The sequence below is a fragment of the Cydia fagiglandana genome, chromosome 10 (assembly GCF_963556715.1).
Source record: "Cydia fagiglandana chromosome 10, ilCydFagi1.1, whole genome shotgun sequence".
Lineage (NCBI taxonomy): Eukaryota > Metazoa > Arthropoda > Insecta > Lepidoptera > Tortricidae > Cydia > Cydia fagiglandana.
This window is the reverse complement of record NC_085941.1, coordinates 15,715,031-15,731,380: the sequence shown is the minus strand read 5'-3', so window position 1 is coordinate 15,731,380 and position 16,350 is coordinate 15,715,031. Positions and strand designations below refer to the sequence as shown.

Genomic DNA, 16,350 nt, shown 5'->3' with positions numbered 1-16,350 from the left:
TTCCTCATGTTACACCGTGTATAATAAATGAGTTTCGAACCCTAAGTAAAAACTATGTTATTTCGAATTTTGACAAGCTAATATATGAATTAGGTGCATCATATAAAAAAAATGAATATGACCTTTTTTATTAAGAATTTATTAAGGATTATTTCTTTCATTGACACTTTTTTCCTAAAATGTATAAGTACTTTCCTCAAAAAATGTAAAAAATTGTGAACCGGGACATATTTCATGCAAAAAGGGGGGGTTGCGTCAGGGGGAGGGGAAGGGACGCTAGTGTGCGTAAAGCACCATACCCTAAGGTATCATACTACATTCATAAAAGGCTGGATATAATTAGTTTTTCAAAAAGCACAATTTGACCGAATATATGAAAGAGGGTCATTGTTGTTGTAAAAGGTGTGCAGGAAATGATACGTTTCTGCACTAGAGCAGTTTAGGTTCCAATTACAAGTACGATTTTATTATTCTTTTTACAATAAGCAATTGAAATTTGGGTATAAATGGATTTGTTATACAATTTCCATTCTGATATTTGACTCCCCATTCCATAAATTACTTTTGGCCAAATTGTTAATTGAAAATACCTACTCTCAAAAATACCTACTATAAAAATGTATTTAAAAAAACCGGGCAAGTGCGAGTCGGACTCGCGCATGAAGGGTTCCGTACCATAATGCAAAAAAAAAAAACAAAAAAAAGCAAAAAAAAAACGGTCACCCATCCAAGTACTGACCCCTCCCGACGTTGCTTAACTTTGGTCAAAAATCACGTTTGTTGTATGGGAGCCCCATTTAAATCTTTATTTTATTCTGTTTTTAGTATTTGTTGTTATAGCGGCAACAGAAATACATCATCTGTGAAAATTTCAACTGTCTAGCTATCACGGTTCGTGAGATACAGCCTGGTGACAGACAGACGGACGGACGGACGGACAGCGAAGTCTTAGTAATAGGGTCCCGTTTTACCCTTTGGGTACGGAACCCTAAAAATATCATCTACTAATGTTATTGTTATGCACAAGCAGAAGATATTACAGAATCTTGTTTATTTACAAGAAGATGACATTTTTCTCCACATATCTATATATTTTTGAGAAAAATATAGCTAGGTATTTTAGTTTAAAAATCATTGTTACAATAAATATAGGCTTTTCCAGAGAACATTTACCGAAACGAAAGCAGAATTCACAAGGGTTTTCGGTGGACGACCGTAACGCGAATGATTGTTTGGATTGACCTTTCTATAAATATATAAATGTATTCTATTGTGTAATAATCATAATAATTATTAAGTTATATTAAATCTGGGAATGAAATTATATCAGAAAGGAGATTCTTAAATGAGTAGGTATACTCGTAACATGCTTTGTGCATTAAATACACCTCCCTCTATTGAGTGAAAATAAAACAAAATACACAGGTAATCTGTGTTGCGGTTTTAAAGTGCCATCTGTTACACCTTTGACAAATTAAAAATGATTGCTTGTCAAATGAAGTCGCCATGTTAGAATTACACCGATACTATAAGCATCACTCACACAAACAAGCAATGAGGCAAAATTTTACCAATATTCAAAGGCTTTTTTCTTAATAATTTTAATCAAAATCTAGTATTTTTTTACGTTAAGCGAAGACAGAAATATATATACTACCCAACCATTACATATACAAGTGATGAAACCCTATATAATAGGAGCTAGGGTGCCAAGAAAGTTGTATGAAAATCGAGCAAGGAGAACCACCTTAAATTTTTACTTCGAGGGTGGAATCATTTTATGACGGACTTTATTTACGTTAAAAGACTCTTTATTTCGTCGTATTGCCAACTGGGAGTTTGGTCTAGGGGTTTCGAGAAGAATTTTTGGCTCCGATAACACTTATGTCCTAAGTTCGATCCCCGGCGCGGCAGCATCTTTTTGTATTTATTTTAATATTTAAATTTTTTGGTTTTTTTTATTTAAAATTTTAAACTTAATTTTATTTTTTATCTATTTTTTTGTGTTTGTATACAATATAGAATTTTTAATAATTTAATTTAAATGAATTTTAATTCGTTATAATGGAATAATGTTTTAGATTTTTTTAAGTTGCTATTTTTGACATAATATTATTTTATAAGGTTTTTTTTTATGTACGCAATATAGAAATTTTTATAATTTAATTTAAATCAATTGAATTCATTTTAATATAAATAATGTTTTAATTTTTTTTTTAGGCATTTATGACATAATATTATTTTATAAGGTTTTTTTTGTATTTACGATTTTGACATGTTATTTTAATTATTTAATGTTGTCGTTTTTATTTCGTTTTTACTAGGAACAAATTTTATACCGTTGTGACCGGGTTGTGACAATTTACACATTTTGGAAAATTTTCTGTTTAGACTTTCGCGCATTGTATCTTGTAAATATAATATAATTGTGACATTTATTCTAGAATATGAGTAGCCCAGCTAAGGCTACGTGCCCGTATTGTCCGGGGTCGCCTAAGCTATATGTTGTACCTCGGGGTCTTAGTATTCACATAAGTAAGGTTCACAAGGATGTGGCCCAGACTGCTAGTCTAGCGGTTCCTGATGTAAATTTCGTGAATACTGTATCTCAGGCGGTCCCGGGTAATACAACAGCTCCACCGCAAATGCAGGCAGTTAACTGGGAGGTTTTGCCAACCTTGAAATCGAGCGTGCGTGTTTTAAGGCATATTCCGAAGGGCGCAAGGAGTCAAGCTGCGCGTAGACTTTGTGAGGTCGTACGAAAAGTTTTAGACACAAACGATGTTTACGACTGGTTCACCTTCCTAACTTTTTCTTTCACAGCTCTGAGAGTACCAGAAAGCAAGTCGGATAGTCGATCTTTGACCACCAAAGTCAAGGAAAACATCGAAAGTGCGAGTTTATGTTTTCCTGATGACAGTGATGACCATGAAACTCGCGTATCGGGCTCTAAATATCGCGCTATAGAGGCTAAAGTTTACGACGGTGATGTGAGGGGTGCAGTACGGTTGCTTCTGTCTGATTCTTCGCTGGCACCAGTGGATCAGGATACTTTGAACTCTTTACGAGAGAAGCATCCATCTCCATCTAGGCCGCTGTGTTATCCTCCGGAACCAGATAGAAATAGCACCTTTTTATCAGTAACGTCCCATGAGGTTGCTAAGGCACTGGGCTCATTTTATAATGGTTCTGCATCCGGACTGGACGGTTTGCGTCCACAACATCTTAAAGAGCTTACTTCTTCTTCTGCGGGTGATAATGGTCGACGTTTATTGGATTCCCTTACCGATCTGTGCAACTTCCTGTTAAAGGGTATGCTAAATTTGGAGGTGAGGCCCTACCTGTACGGCGCCTCGTTATGTGCACTCTCAAAAAAGGATGGCGGCATACGACCGATTGCTGTGGGTAGCGTAATTAGGCGTCTGACTGCGAAGTTGGGCTGTCGTGCTGTTCGAGATAGAATGTCTGAGCAGTTGCAGCCACAGCAGGTTGGTTTTGGTACAGCGAGGGGGTGTGAGGCGGCTATACATGCGACTAGATCGTTTGTTTTAAGTAACGATAACTCTAATAGTGTCCTTGTCAAGATTGATTTAAAAAACGCGTTCAATTGTGTTGACAGGGACGTTATTCTGAAGGAGGTTTTAGATTTGGCGCCGTCTCTCTACCCTTTTGCGTATCAATGCTACTCGGGTGCTAGCAACTTGTATCTCAAGGACAGCTTAATCTTGTCGCAAGTTGGGGCTCAACAGGGCGATCCTTTGGGTCCTTTGATTTTTTGCTTGGCGATACAAAAGGCCATTGTCGCATTAAACTCGCCTCTTAATGTGTGGTACCTTGACGATGGTACCATTGGTGGATCGCCTGAAGCGGTAATCGAGGACCTAAAGAAGCTTATACCAGCTTTGAGGGAGATTGGGTTGGAAGTAAACCCAACAAAATGTGAGCTCTACGCTTGTGGTCTCGTACCGGATGCCTCGTCAAGATCTCTGGAAGAGTTGCTACCAGGTATTAAGAAGGTCAATAAAGCTTCTCTTTCTCTGCTGGGGGCGCCAATATTTCCTGATGGGGTCAGTGCGGCTCTGCAGACTAAAAAAGAGGCTCTTGAAGCAGTGCGGGGTCACTTGGGGAATCTGTCGTCCCATGTCGCTTTAACATTGTTGCGAAATTGTTTTGCCACTCCGCGGATGACTTATATTTTACGGACGTCGCCATCGTGGCTTTTTGTCGACGACGCGAGGGAGTTAGATGGACAGCTGAAGTTGACCTTGGAGCTAGTTCTGAACGTGGAGCTCAGTGAAGCACAGTGGGTTCAAGCGGCACTCCCTGTTCGGTACGGTGGTTTGGGGATTCGTCGCGTGGAGGATGTGGGACTAGCGGCGTTTCTTGCGTCTTCGTTTGGAGCTGAGGGTCTTGTCACTCGCATTTTTTCTTTGAATGGTGGCATTTCCCCGGTCCCATTCGTTGCTGAAGCGCTGGCAAGATGGTCGGTCACAGTCCCGGGCGATTTGCGGCCTCACAACCCTGCCGTACAGCGGGAATGGGACGACGTGCGGAGCAAACATGTATACAGCTCATTGGTGTCTGGTGCCTCGGGAGCAGATCTGGCGCGTCTCAAGGCCATCGCGGAGCCAGAATCAGGGGCGTGGCTCCATGCATTGCCCTCACCTCAACTGGGTACCATGCTAGACAATGACTCGCTGAGAATAGCTGTGGCACTCAGATTGGGGGCAAAGGTGTGTGAGCCTCACCGCTGTGGCTGCGGAGCATGGGTGGCGGAGAACGGGCATCATGGCTTGAGTTGCCGACGATGCGCTGGCCGTTTTCCGAGACACCACTCTATAAATGAGATTGTGCGGAGGGCCATGGTTTCGGCAAACGTTCCCTGTGTGTTGGAGCCGCCGGGTCTCAGTCGCACGGATGGGAAGAGGCCGGACGGCCTTACGTTGGTTCCGTGGCGGAGAGGACGCTGCCTCTTGTGGGATGCAACTTGCGTGAGCACGTTTGCTGCATCCCATTTAGGGCAGACCATGCGTTGTGCTGGTTCGGCGGCGGAGACTGCTGCCAAGCAAAAGCACGTTAAATACTCCGCACTGGCATCCGCTTACGATTTTGTGCCGGTAGCACTGGAGACAGCGGGGCCGTGGGGAGTCGAAGCTCGCCGACTTTTTGGGGAAATAGGCCGGCGTTTGCGGGAGAGAGGTGGTGATCCTCGCTCTGGGTCGTACTTGGTTCAACAGGTCTCCATAGCAGTTCAGCGGGGGAACGCTGCAGGCATTATGGGGACCTTTGAGCCAGGTACGATGCAGGGTGGGTTATTTTAAGCTTTGTGTAGGTTAAGTTTTATTTGAATTATTTTTAGGGTTTTTTTACAATAATTATATTAATGATGTGTAATATTATGATTGTATAAAATGAATAATAAATGACTATTTAATTTTTAAAAAATTTAATTAATAATATAAGTAATTTTTATCTTGAAATACAAAATAGTTTTTGAAATTGTATTTAAATACAAAATACGAAATAGGTATTTTCAAAATACTTTTTTAAAATACAAATACTTTTCGATAAAAGGTACACTGAGTAGTGAATACCTAGTCTGACTTAAAAAGTATTACTCGGAATATCCGAGTTGAAAAGACTCTTTATTTTTTGAAATCAATCCTCTATCTAAAGTGCAAATTTCTAGTTGTTTGCTCATATTTACCGGTAGGATGTAGGTATGGATGATGGTTTTTATCGGCCAACTTTTAAAGCATTAATTTGTAATGTTTCACAGCTAGTACATATAATGCCTCTCGTTAGTGTGATGAAAACGTCACGTTTGTGTTTCATCAGGGCAGAAAAGTTTGTTCTCCTCTGGTGCCTTGAAACCCTCCCAACACTCAAGATTCCACTTTTTTAACCACTCGCTACGCTTGTGGTCATGTGCGACGTTACTAAACAGATTCGACAGTTCCATGTTAAAAGAATGAGAGAGTTGCCAGGATTGTAACATCAGAAGAGATAGTAACTCCTACCCTACCTACTATAAAGTATTTTGTATTTTGAAAATAGAAAATAGGTCCCAAAAACTATTTCAAATAAAATACAAAATAGTTTTCTTCAAAAGGTATTTAAATACAAAATACAAAATAGGTATTTTGCATTTTGTATTTGCATTTTAAATACAAGTATTTCAAATAAGTCACATCTCTGTACCTACATATATGCATATAAGAAGTAGGTACCTGAAACAAACAATGTATATACATATATGCATATAAATATGTACCTGAAACAAACAAAAACTGTATTAGTTCGTTTTTTTTAGCATTAGAAAGAACTTGCAAGAAGGTAAGCGATCTTGACATATCTTTTAATTGAAAAACGCTTTTTAAAAATCAAAAACTATTACTTATGAAAGCAGAAGAATATAAATGATCGTATTAGATTCATAATTGTTACATATTTGCCGTAAATTATTTTTAATATGTGTTTTTCAATTAAAAGACACATCAAGATTGTTTACCTTATTTCTAATGCTAAAAAAAACGATATAGGTACCGACACATTTTGGTTGCTTTACATAAATTAAATCGGGACTCGTCTCACTCAAACATGGCATATTGCAATCCAACTGTACAAGACACCCGATAACGATGGGAACTTGAATCGAATGCCCCGGGCTATCGAAGCGGCACTTAAAAGGCTGAATTCCTTGACGCTAACAAGGGCGAAAAGGGATTTACTCGATACTTTCAATTATCGAATAAGTGATTTGATTACAGAAGATTATATCGTTTATTGTTTTGCGTATTAACACATTCTAAGTCTTGTTACAAGTACCTATCGAAAAATTACACGATTTTCAGAAAATATTTTAGTTTGTTTTATTTCAAGTAGAAACACTACTACCTAATCTACTATGCTAATACTAAGAAAAAGTGACCAAGGCCTCCAAGGCTCAAGGCTTTTTCGCACGACTAATTTTCAATGTCTTCGTCTAAACTAAACAATAAAGTTAATAGTGACAAATTAAAACGTTAATCACATACATACAGATGAAAGTAAATAAAAGATCTAATCGTGATCTCGTGAAATATTTGCTATATAACTTGCAATTAACCCAATGACACTTACGTTGGCGTCGGCGGGATTTTGTGACGTCACTACACATTACCCCGATAGCCAACATACGTCACATATACCTATTCCAGACTAGACGTCACAGGGAATTTGGGGGGAATTCCCTGTGACGTCCAAGTTTAATCAAAGCTAATGGAACCTATTTACCTATACGATCTGCGTATAGTTAAGGTATTAAATATCAACACGTCTTAAGTGCCAAACATATGTATACTCTACCTACTTTAATCCCTATTGCCTATGCAATATGACATAGATGGCCAAGGAAATCTTGTCAGTAGAAAAAGGCGCGAAATTCAAATTTTCTATGAGACGATATCCCTTCGCGCCTACATTTTTCTAATTTGCCGCCTTTCTCTACTGACAAGTTCTGCTTGACCAACTATATTTTTGGCACTTTTTAGACTCTATCTCTATATATTATAACTGATTTGTTTTCTAAAACGGCTATTATCATTTGGCTAGTAAATTTATGTATGACGTTGACAAAGGTGCAGCCCTCCTGATGAAAAATGTAGGTAGGTAAGTTTTTTTTTTCAATGTGGCGCGCGCATAGCTCTTGTGAGCAAGGACCCCGCTAAGGATACGGGCGAGCCTTGCTCATATGCATATCTGTCGCCAGTTTTCCCTTAGTCGCCTAAGCGCCACTTCCACTAACTCGGGGTTAAGCGGTTAAACCGTTAACCAAGTGTCAAATTGTACTGGTAACCATGGAAATCCAGCTTTACCCGCTTAACCCCGGGTTAGTGGAATGGTGCAAGTGGCGCTTATACGGCACCCACGGGACGAGATGGGGTGGGGGTAGGTAAGTTTTACCAAGTCAAGAAGCGACAGACTTCATTTTTCATTTCAGGGGTTAAGACGGTGAAAAATTAATTTCAGAATTTGACGGAGCGGCATTTTATTAGTAAGTTCTCATGGAAAGCCATACGAATTAACAGGGCCATTTATGATTTATCTTATTAATAACACGTTTTCCAAAAGTACAATTCTCAAGCGGATCCCTGAATAATTAAAACCGTTTTATGGACATTTCAACCGTTTCGTTAAGACCATTAGGGAATACCTAGAACTCTAACATCACGCAACGCACTACTTACTACCTACTAATGCATGACTTTACAGCAAGTTACTATGATTCTTATTACGAAACTCGTAAGTTCTACATTCCCTTGGGCTTTCAAAGTACACATGTATGTAATTGCTTGTTGACTATTAAACCGGACAAGTGTGTGTTGGACGTACAATGAAAGGTTCTGTGCCTTTATCAGCACAGCGTCTAAATAAATGTCATTTTACGTAGGAGGTTTTTAGGCAATGTGTAACTCAAAGACGAGGCATCCGCTAATTTACAAAACAGTTTTCGTTTAATGGCTCCTCTACACGATGGGCCAGCGCCGGCCACTCCAAGGGACGCAGCCATGCGGTAGAATGAGATAGCAATATCACTTGCTTCCTCTAACGCATAAATGCGTCCCTTGGAGTGGCCGGCGCTGGCCCATCGTGTAGAGGAGCCATAACGTATTCTCTGCCAACGCGCGCTATGTGCTACAAGCACAGCCAATTAGTTTGTTTTGTAGCGAAAAGCGCCTAGGAACAGTGAGTGAACCCTCCTATAGCGGGGCTACAGAATAAATAATAGTACTAGGCACAGAAGACTCACTCTCTAACAAAACGCGTCTGTTACGATCAGCACAAATATGGCCGCTAGGTGGCGACAGCGCCACGCGCGGCTTATGGCTTTCCCCAAAATTGGTGTGGAACGGATGTACCTACTTTTAGCTACCTGTAGCAAAGTGACGAAATCGCGGAGTGAGCCACGCCTGGCGGGGCGCGCAGTGAATTTGTTAAACTTGTTAAAGTTTCGATGTTTTTGTTGTATCCAGGGTTTCAAAGTTGGAAAAGGGACGTATAACAATTTCAAGTCTTTGATTTCAAGGTAGGTACGTTTTAGATTTCACGAATATATCTCATTTTATGAAAGTGTTTGTGTGAAGTTGTGACACATGGTGGATAGATGGATATGACCGAATGAGGACACTATAAGAGCTCAATTTATGCCATTTAGAAGAACCCTAAAAATGACTAAATGGGTTTACTGAATATGATATTATTCGGCGTTGAGTTGACTCACACGATCCAATGTCGCGGCGTTACCACGAAATTTATCGACGATGCGATATGTACATTTGATAAACATTGGACAGTGACGTACCTACCGACCTAATAAAATTGTTTACGTTTTCAACTGACTTCGAAAAAGGAGGTTATCAGTTCAATGGTTTTTTTTATAAATGTTCGCCGACTTTTCGGATACGGGTGGAGCTGGGCTAAAGTACTTAGATAATATTAATATTCAAGCCAACTCGTCCACCTCTAGCAAACTATTCAGCTTCTTCAACAATGTACTACATTTATAATGTTAAGTAATATCTAGCGTAACGTTTCGTGCGGATAGGTGGCGAGAGATGTGAAAAATACTTTATAAAAAGTATTTAAATACAAAATACGATACTTCCTTCATAATACTATTTCAAATGCAAAATACAAAATAGTTTTTGAATTTGTATTTAAATACAAAATACGAAATAGGTATTTTCAAAATACTTTTTAAAAATACAAATACTTTGCGATAAAAGGTACTCTGAGTAGTGAATACCTAGTCTGAATTAAAAAGTATTATTCGGAATTTCCGAGTTGAAAAGACTCTTTATTTTTTGAAATCAATCCTCTATCTAAAGTGCAAATTTCTAGTTGTTTGCTCATATTAACCGGTAGGATGTAGGTATGGATGATGGTTTTTAACGGCCAACTTTTAAAGCATTAATTTGTATTGTTTTACAGCTAGTATAATGTCTCTCGTTAGTGTGATGAAAACGTCTCGTTTGTGTTTCCCCAGGGCAGAAAAGTTTGTTCTCCTCTTGTGCCTTGAAACGCTCGCAACACTCAAGATTCCTCTTTTTTAACCACTCGCTACGCTTGTGGTCATGTGTGATGTTACTAAACAGATTCAACAGTTCCTTTTTAAAAGAATGAGAGAGTTGCCAGGATTGTAACATCAGAAGAGATTGTAACTCCTACCTACATTACCTACCTACTATAAAGTATTTTGTATTTTGAAAATAGAAAATAGGTCCCAAAAACTATTTCAAATAAAATACAAAATAGTTTTCTTCAAAAGGTATTTAAATACAAAATAGGTATTTTGCATTTTGTATTTGCATTTTAAATACAAGTATTTCAAATAAGTCACATCTCTGATAAGGACTTAGGTGGACATTACGTTTACTGAACCATACCTACTGAGGATGCATTTTATTATGTAACCTTGCAATAGTTGTAATTACGAGTAGGTACGTCACATGAAGGTCGGTCTGGATTATGGAGGTGACTAATATGTTATTCATTTTGAGAAAGTAATGCTAGTGCAGCTGAATAAAGTTTTCATTTTGCACTGTCGATTTGCATATCAAAGCTTCAACTATACTGAAAAAAAAAGTAAGACAATGTTGCCACTTTTTACTAGCGCGTCTTGTATTTATGTAAAAATAAGTAAATAAAAGTACTTTTCTAAATCGTAGGAGTAAAATTACTAATAAATAAATTCTCTTAGCGTGATTATTTATCAAAAGGAATTTACTATTTTACAAACAAATTATTGCAGTGGCAACATTGTCTTTTTGGTCTTGAATTACGTTTCGCAGTTTAGGTATACAAACAAACGGCGTAGCAGCTATCTACGCCGTAGCGTTAACGTCGTAGCTACGAGGCGTACCTACGAGCACTCTACAATATTGTTTCTTCGAAATATTTAATAGTTTCAAGCATGTACGTCAAAATATTTGCCCGGAGGTCAAAATATTTTCCAATTCGAATGCCGGTTGCCGCCCTGCTACGGAGCTACGTGACCCATCATTTGATTCACCGCCCGGGAATTCTCATTTTAAGTAAAGCAGGTACCTACATATTTTTGAAGTCACTAGTGATAATTTAATATCTCAACCGTGCAAAAATCTGATTTCATCTTATTTGTAGACTCATAAGAGTGCGTCATATGTACCTGAGTACCTATACATATTTTTGTGCGCTTCGCTGTGCAAAAAATATTGGTGACTGTGACTGTACTAAATATAGGCTGATATAGGTAGGTACATCGGGAGGTGAAAGTAATCATCATCATCATCTGAGGCATTACAGCCGCGGGTGGGACTTAGCCTGGTCAAGCAAGTCTCTCCAGTCCGATCTGTTTGTGGCCTTCCTTCTCCAACTTTTCACTCCTAAGATCCTGATGTCCTGGTATACGCCATCCAACCATCTGAGCTTGGGCCTGCCTTTACCTCTGCGGCCCTCCGGTGAAAGTAATATCTTACTATAATAAACAAATCAACTACAAACTTTTAAAGTTCGAATCCGACGTCCACTGTATTAATTTGTTTTTGTTTGGCATAAGTAATTTTCTGTGCCAACACCAAAAGCCAATATTTTGACACCTTACTGTTTATTATTATTATTACTCGAAGGTTAAAATGTTAAGCGTGATTTTCAATTAGGGAATGCAAATCGATTATTTTCGGTTATTTTTAGTATGGAAATAATCGGTTATTAACCGAAACCGCGGTTATTTCCATACAAAAAATAACCGATTTGCATTCCCTATTTTCAATACACGTTTATATTGATTTTCAGGGCCCGTCTAAAGAAAACTTGTAATAACACTTAGTACTGACGGAGGTCCTTCTTATGAAATGTGTTAAAAACTTGGCTTTTGTTAAGTCCCTGGTGTAAATCAGAGCAGCATTTCGCCAATAGGTATAGAAACAGAAACAGCTGGTTATTATTGGTCTGATAGTACTTACCTACGAGTATTCCATAAAAAAAGTAATACGGTAAGAATTCTTAGAAAAATAATGCTAAAGGTTGCCCACTGCACCCATCTTTTTCTGTCTAGTTGGTTGGTTGACGGTAGAGTAGAGGGTCCGACATTTGTAACTTCTTATAAGTGCAATTAAATTTAAAATAATTACTTAAATAAATACCAGAAGAGTAGCGTTTCGCAAACGACACTGATGAAATGTTCGATTTCGAACCAGGGATGTTGCGGATGCAGATTTTTTGACATCCGCGGATGTGGATGCGGATGTCAAGTTTTTGTACTTAAAAAATGACAAATATTAAAATTTTATTTAAAAAAAACGAAACGTTTAGTATTTGAGCAAGAATATAGTAAGTATAGGTGCGTTTTATTTAATAAACAGTAACTTAGCCGACTTTTCGGAATCTAGACGATTTCGTTAACATAATGACGAAATTGCCTAGCACTTAAGCCGCCACTAAGACGTTCCTATTACTGTCTTGGTCGACATCCGCATCCGCATGAGCTCCGCATCGATTTTATGCGGATGCGGATGTTGAAAATAATGCTGATGTTCCGCGGATGCGGATATTCGCAACATCACTGTTTCGAACCATTCTCGCTCGTATGCGACATGCGACTGCACGTATCTAAACGACCTCGTCTTCAAAGAGACGTGGAAAATAAAATTTGACATTGAACAGAATACGAGTTTGAAATGGTTCCATTTCCGGTACGCCACAAACAATTTCAAGTTTCAGGGTCTGTCATTGCAAAGTTTGAGATGCTACGGAAATTAACCCGTTTCATGTCGCAGACCCACTGAGGACAACTGTTTTGTGGGTCATACACGCGCAGGAAAACAAAAGTTCTGCTTACCCGAAATTTAGGGATAATGGAGGCTTAATTATTTTTGTGATTAAGACCTATCCTTCATGAAAAAGTTCTGAAATGATTATTATTTAACAAAAATTTTAAACGTGTTTAGGGTTAGCAGAAATAATTGTTAATTTTTTTTTCTACTCAGAATCACGAGGACTGTTAAAAAAACTCAGGTTTTGTGAAAATGCCTAGGAAAATGCTTCACAATACAGACAAAAAAATCCGTCACTTTTTTTTAAATCATTATCGTGAGTAGAAATAAACTAAAACTTGTTAGTTTTATAAATTCCCGTATAACACGAATGGTACACTTTCTGAAGGTTTTCTTATCACAGTAAACAAATTGCACCAATAGTACCAAGGCACTAATATGCTTTCTTAAGACATTTTGTACGTGGAATATGTTACCGCGAGTGATTCGTCCTTGACCGACCCCGGTGTTACACTGACCCCGATTTGGCTTCTACTCAATTGATTTTGTACCTTGTTACCTACGGCTTTGAGTTTTTATTTAGTTTGCGAGGGTTTTGAAGATTTAGATTAAGATTGCGACGATGAACAAAATTGACGTGATGTATATGTCGTAGTCAGATCGTATAATCCGCCGTACATCGTTAAACCGCCGCATTTCAAAACGCCCCTGTTTTTGAAAATGGCTAGCCGTAATGTAATAAGGCGGATTATACGATCCGACTGCGTCATTTATACAGGGTGTCCCAGAAATCGACGTCAAGCCGTAAACGGATGATAGACCAAGTCATAACAGTTATCATAAAAATACAAAAAAAAATCCAACTCATGTTCTTTAAAAATTATGGTCACTTTAAAAATTTACTAATAAATCCACACCCTGTAATTATTCAAGATTACACAATAATTAAAAAATTAGAATAAATTATGGAATTTGTAGTAACAAGAGTTAAAGAACCATTACAGAGTGTGGATTTTTTAGTGAATTTTTAAAGTGACCATAATTTTTAAAGAACATAAGTTGGTTTTTTTTTTTGTATTTTTATGATAACTGTTATGACTTGGTCTATCATCCGTTTACGGCTTGACGTCGATTTCTGGGACATCCTGTATTATGATGGTAATACGTAAATGCCCACTTTTATTACACTTTTTGACCCTTTGACTTCTGTATGAAATATTATAAACTTGTAGTTAATGTTGTGTAGGCAGGTGCATAAATGTTTTAAACAACAAGTATGATGGATGTTTGACCTAAGAAGCAGAGGTTAAATTCAATTCATTCGCGTGTTCCAAAGTGGTTCCACAAGTTAAAGCAATCTGATAAAAAACCTGCAAAACGTAATTCAAGACCAAAAAAAGTAAGACAAAGTTGCCACTGCAATAATTCGTTTGTAAAATCGTTTTGATAAATAATCACGCTAAGAAAATTTATTTATTAGTAATTTTACTACTACGATTTAAAAAAGGACTTTTAATTACTTATTTTTACATAAATACAAGACGCGCTAGTAAAAAAGTGGCAACATTCCTTACTTTTTTGGTCTTGAATTACGTTTTGCAGTTTAAACTACAAACGAAACAATTGTATTGATGATTAAATAAACTACTTAAAATACTTACTAGAGTCGGACCAAGAAAAGTCTACAGCAGATTTCATAGCCCACAGTGTAAATGTTATTAATACGTCATAATTTCATAGAGGTTTGACATTTAAAATAACACTTTTACTGTGTGGGCTATCAAATCCGCTGCAGACTTTTCTCGGTCTGACTCTAGTATTAGGACCATGGGACAGGGACAAGTGTTTAGAAATATTTTTACAATTTTTTGGGTTAAAATTATATAAATTTATGAGTTTTAGACATTTATTACAAAAAAACCTTGCATACTTACCTAGGATTCATAACTGAGAAGAGGCTTTCTTCAAATGAATATTCTGACACAAATAGGTATTTCTTCATTATGAATGACATCACTGCTTAGAATGTAGTATTAGAGAACTGGATATATCTTAGATTTATATTTCTGTGGTTGGCTCCAGATTATGACAAATCCAAGGAAATTCAGACACAAGGCCATCCATAGTGTTATCAAATACATGTCTTTACATATATCATTTTACAAACTAAACTTATACCAGACATATAATCTTAAAAACCTTTACATCTCAGTACATAATGTCATTTCAAATGAGTCTAGGGTTAAAGTAATAGTTAGAAAGTTTTGTGCTGACAATATTGCCAACATGGCAAACATGCTAAGATTCATTACTAATATCTTTCATCTCAACATCAGAAATGGACTCCGTATCATCAGGTTCATCCAAAAGTGCCTGCAACTGATGAATGGAAGTAACCAACACATGGAATTGTTTTTTTCTTAAAGCCAACCTGCTTTCCAACTGCTGCTTTGTTGTTTCCAAACCGGCCAGTTCTGTTTTCAAAGTTCCAAGCCGTTCCAGTGTTTCTTTCCTATCTGGCTGTTCACTTATTACCTTAGCCAGCACATCATACTCGATTCTGTTTTTCCGGACAGTTTTAGCCTGAAGTAAATCAGCTTTGCTCTTCTCAATGTTCGTTTTAGCAATTTCTATGCCATTTTCAAGTATTTTAGACAATGATTCGTAGCTGGCTAGCTCTGCGTTCATCATTTCTGAACCGAGTTGAGATTTGGTGACGGCAAATTCGCATTGCGCTAGTTGCGCTAGCATTCTATCGTGAGTCGCTTTACTGAAACAATTAATTAACTACTTAAATTGCACAATAAAGGCTAGCAAACTACATGAAATAAGCAGTGGCGGATTTGCAGTCTTTGCCGCTCTAGGCCCCAGGCTCTGTAGCCGCCCCTTTCTCAGCACCCATGATATTAACTACATTTTGAGTTATTTCTTGTTATCATCAGCGAATTTTTTGTCATAATTTGCCGCCCCTAATATCTTGCCGCCCTAGGCCCGGACCTACTTGGCCTTAGGGCAAATACGCCACTGGAAATAAGCAATAAAAAGTAAGAAATCTTTTTAGAAACTAACCTCTCTTCAGGCTTATCATCGGTGCTGTTACACCATTTTATTAGTGTTTTTAACAACACGTTTAGTCTTCTGTCGTCTCCAGTGCCATCGCCATCAATCAAAAGACGTCTACGGATAACATCTTCTGTAAATCGGGCACAACAAAATTAGTAAATCGTAAAACATTGGTTTATAAACAACTAGGTATATTTGACGTGAAACTCACCGTCTCCCATGGTTTTTTTCGTGATAATAATGTGGTCTAAGTCACGACTTTATCTAGGGTTCTAAGTTAATATTTAAAGGTATAATATTTGTGATTCCTTTCCTTTTATTTTTTGTAACAAATAAACAAAACATAACCTACACACGAGTGTGCCACAGATTATATCTTGTCAGTGTCAGATTCATATTTTAAATCCATCGATTGATTGTTTTATCGATAACGAATTCTTGGCATAATGAATCGATTTTCTGCCTCAATCGATCGATTTAATTAAAATATAAA

General features: G+C 37.7%; 1 protein-coding gene across 1 annotated transcript; it reads right to left on the bottom strand.

Annotated features, from left to right (window-relative positions):
- Positions 1-14,700: 14,700 nt before the first annotated feature.
- On the bottom strand, positions 14,701-16,207 carry LOC134667940 (THO complex subunit 7 homolog). The gene is made up of 3 exons (XM_063525360.1): positions 16,069-16,207; positions 15,864-15,987; positions 14,701-15,564 (listed from the first exon to the last, which is right to left on the bottom strand). The coding sequence occupies exons 1-3, from the start codon at positions 16,076-16,078 to the stop codon at positions 15,093-15,095; spliced, it is 606 nt and encodes a 201-aa protein (XP_063381430.1). The 5' UTR covers positions 16,079-16,207; the 3' UTR covers positions 14,701-15,092.
- Positions 16,208-16,350: the final 143 nt, after the last annotated feature.

Coding starts and splice junctions, on each gene's coding strand:
- LOC134667940 (XM_063525360.1), bottom strand. Junction 15,565..15,863: donor GATGATAAGCCTGAAGAGAG/GTTAGTTTCTAA, acceptor TAATTGTTTCAG/TAAAGCGACTCACGATAGAA.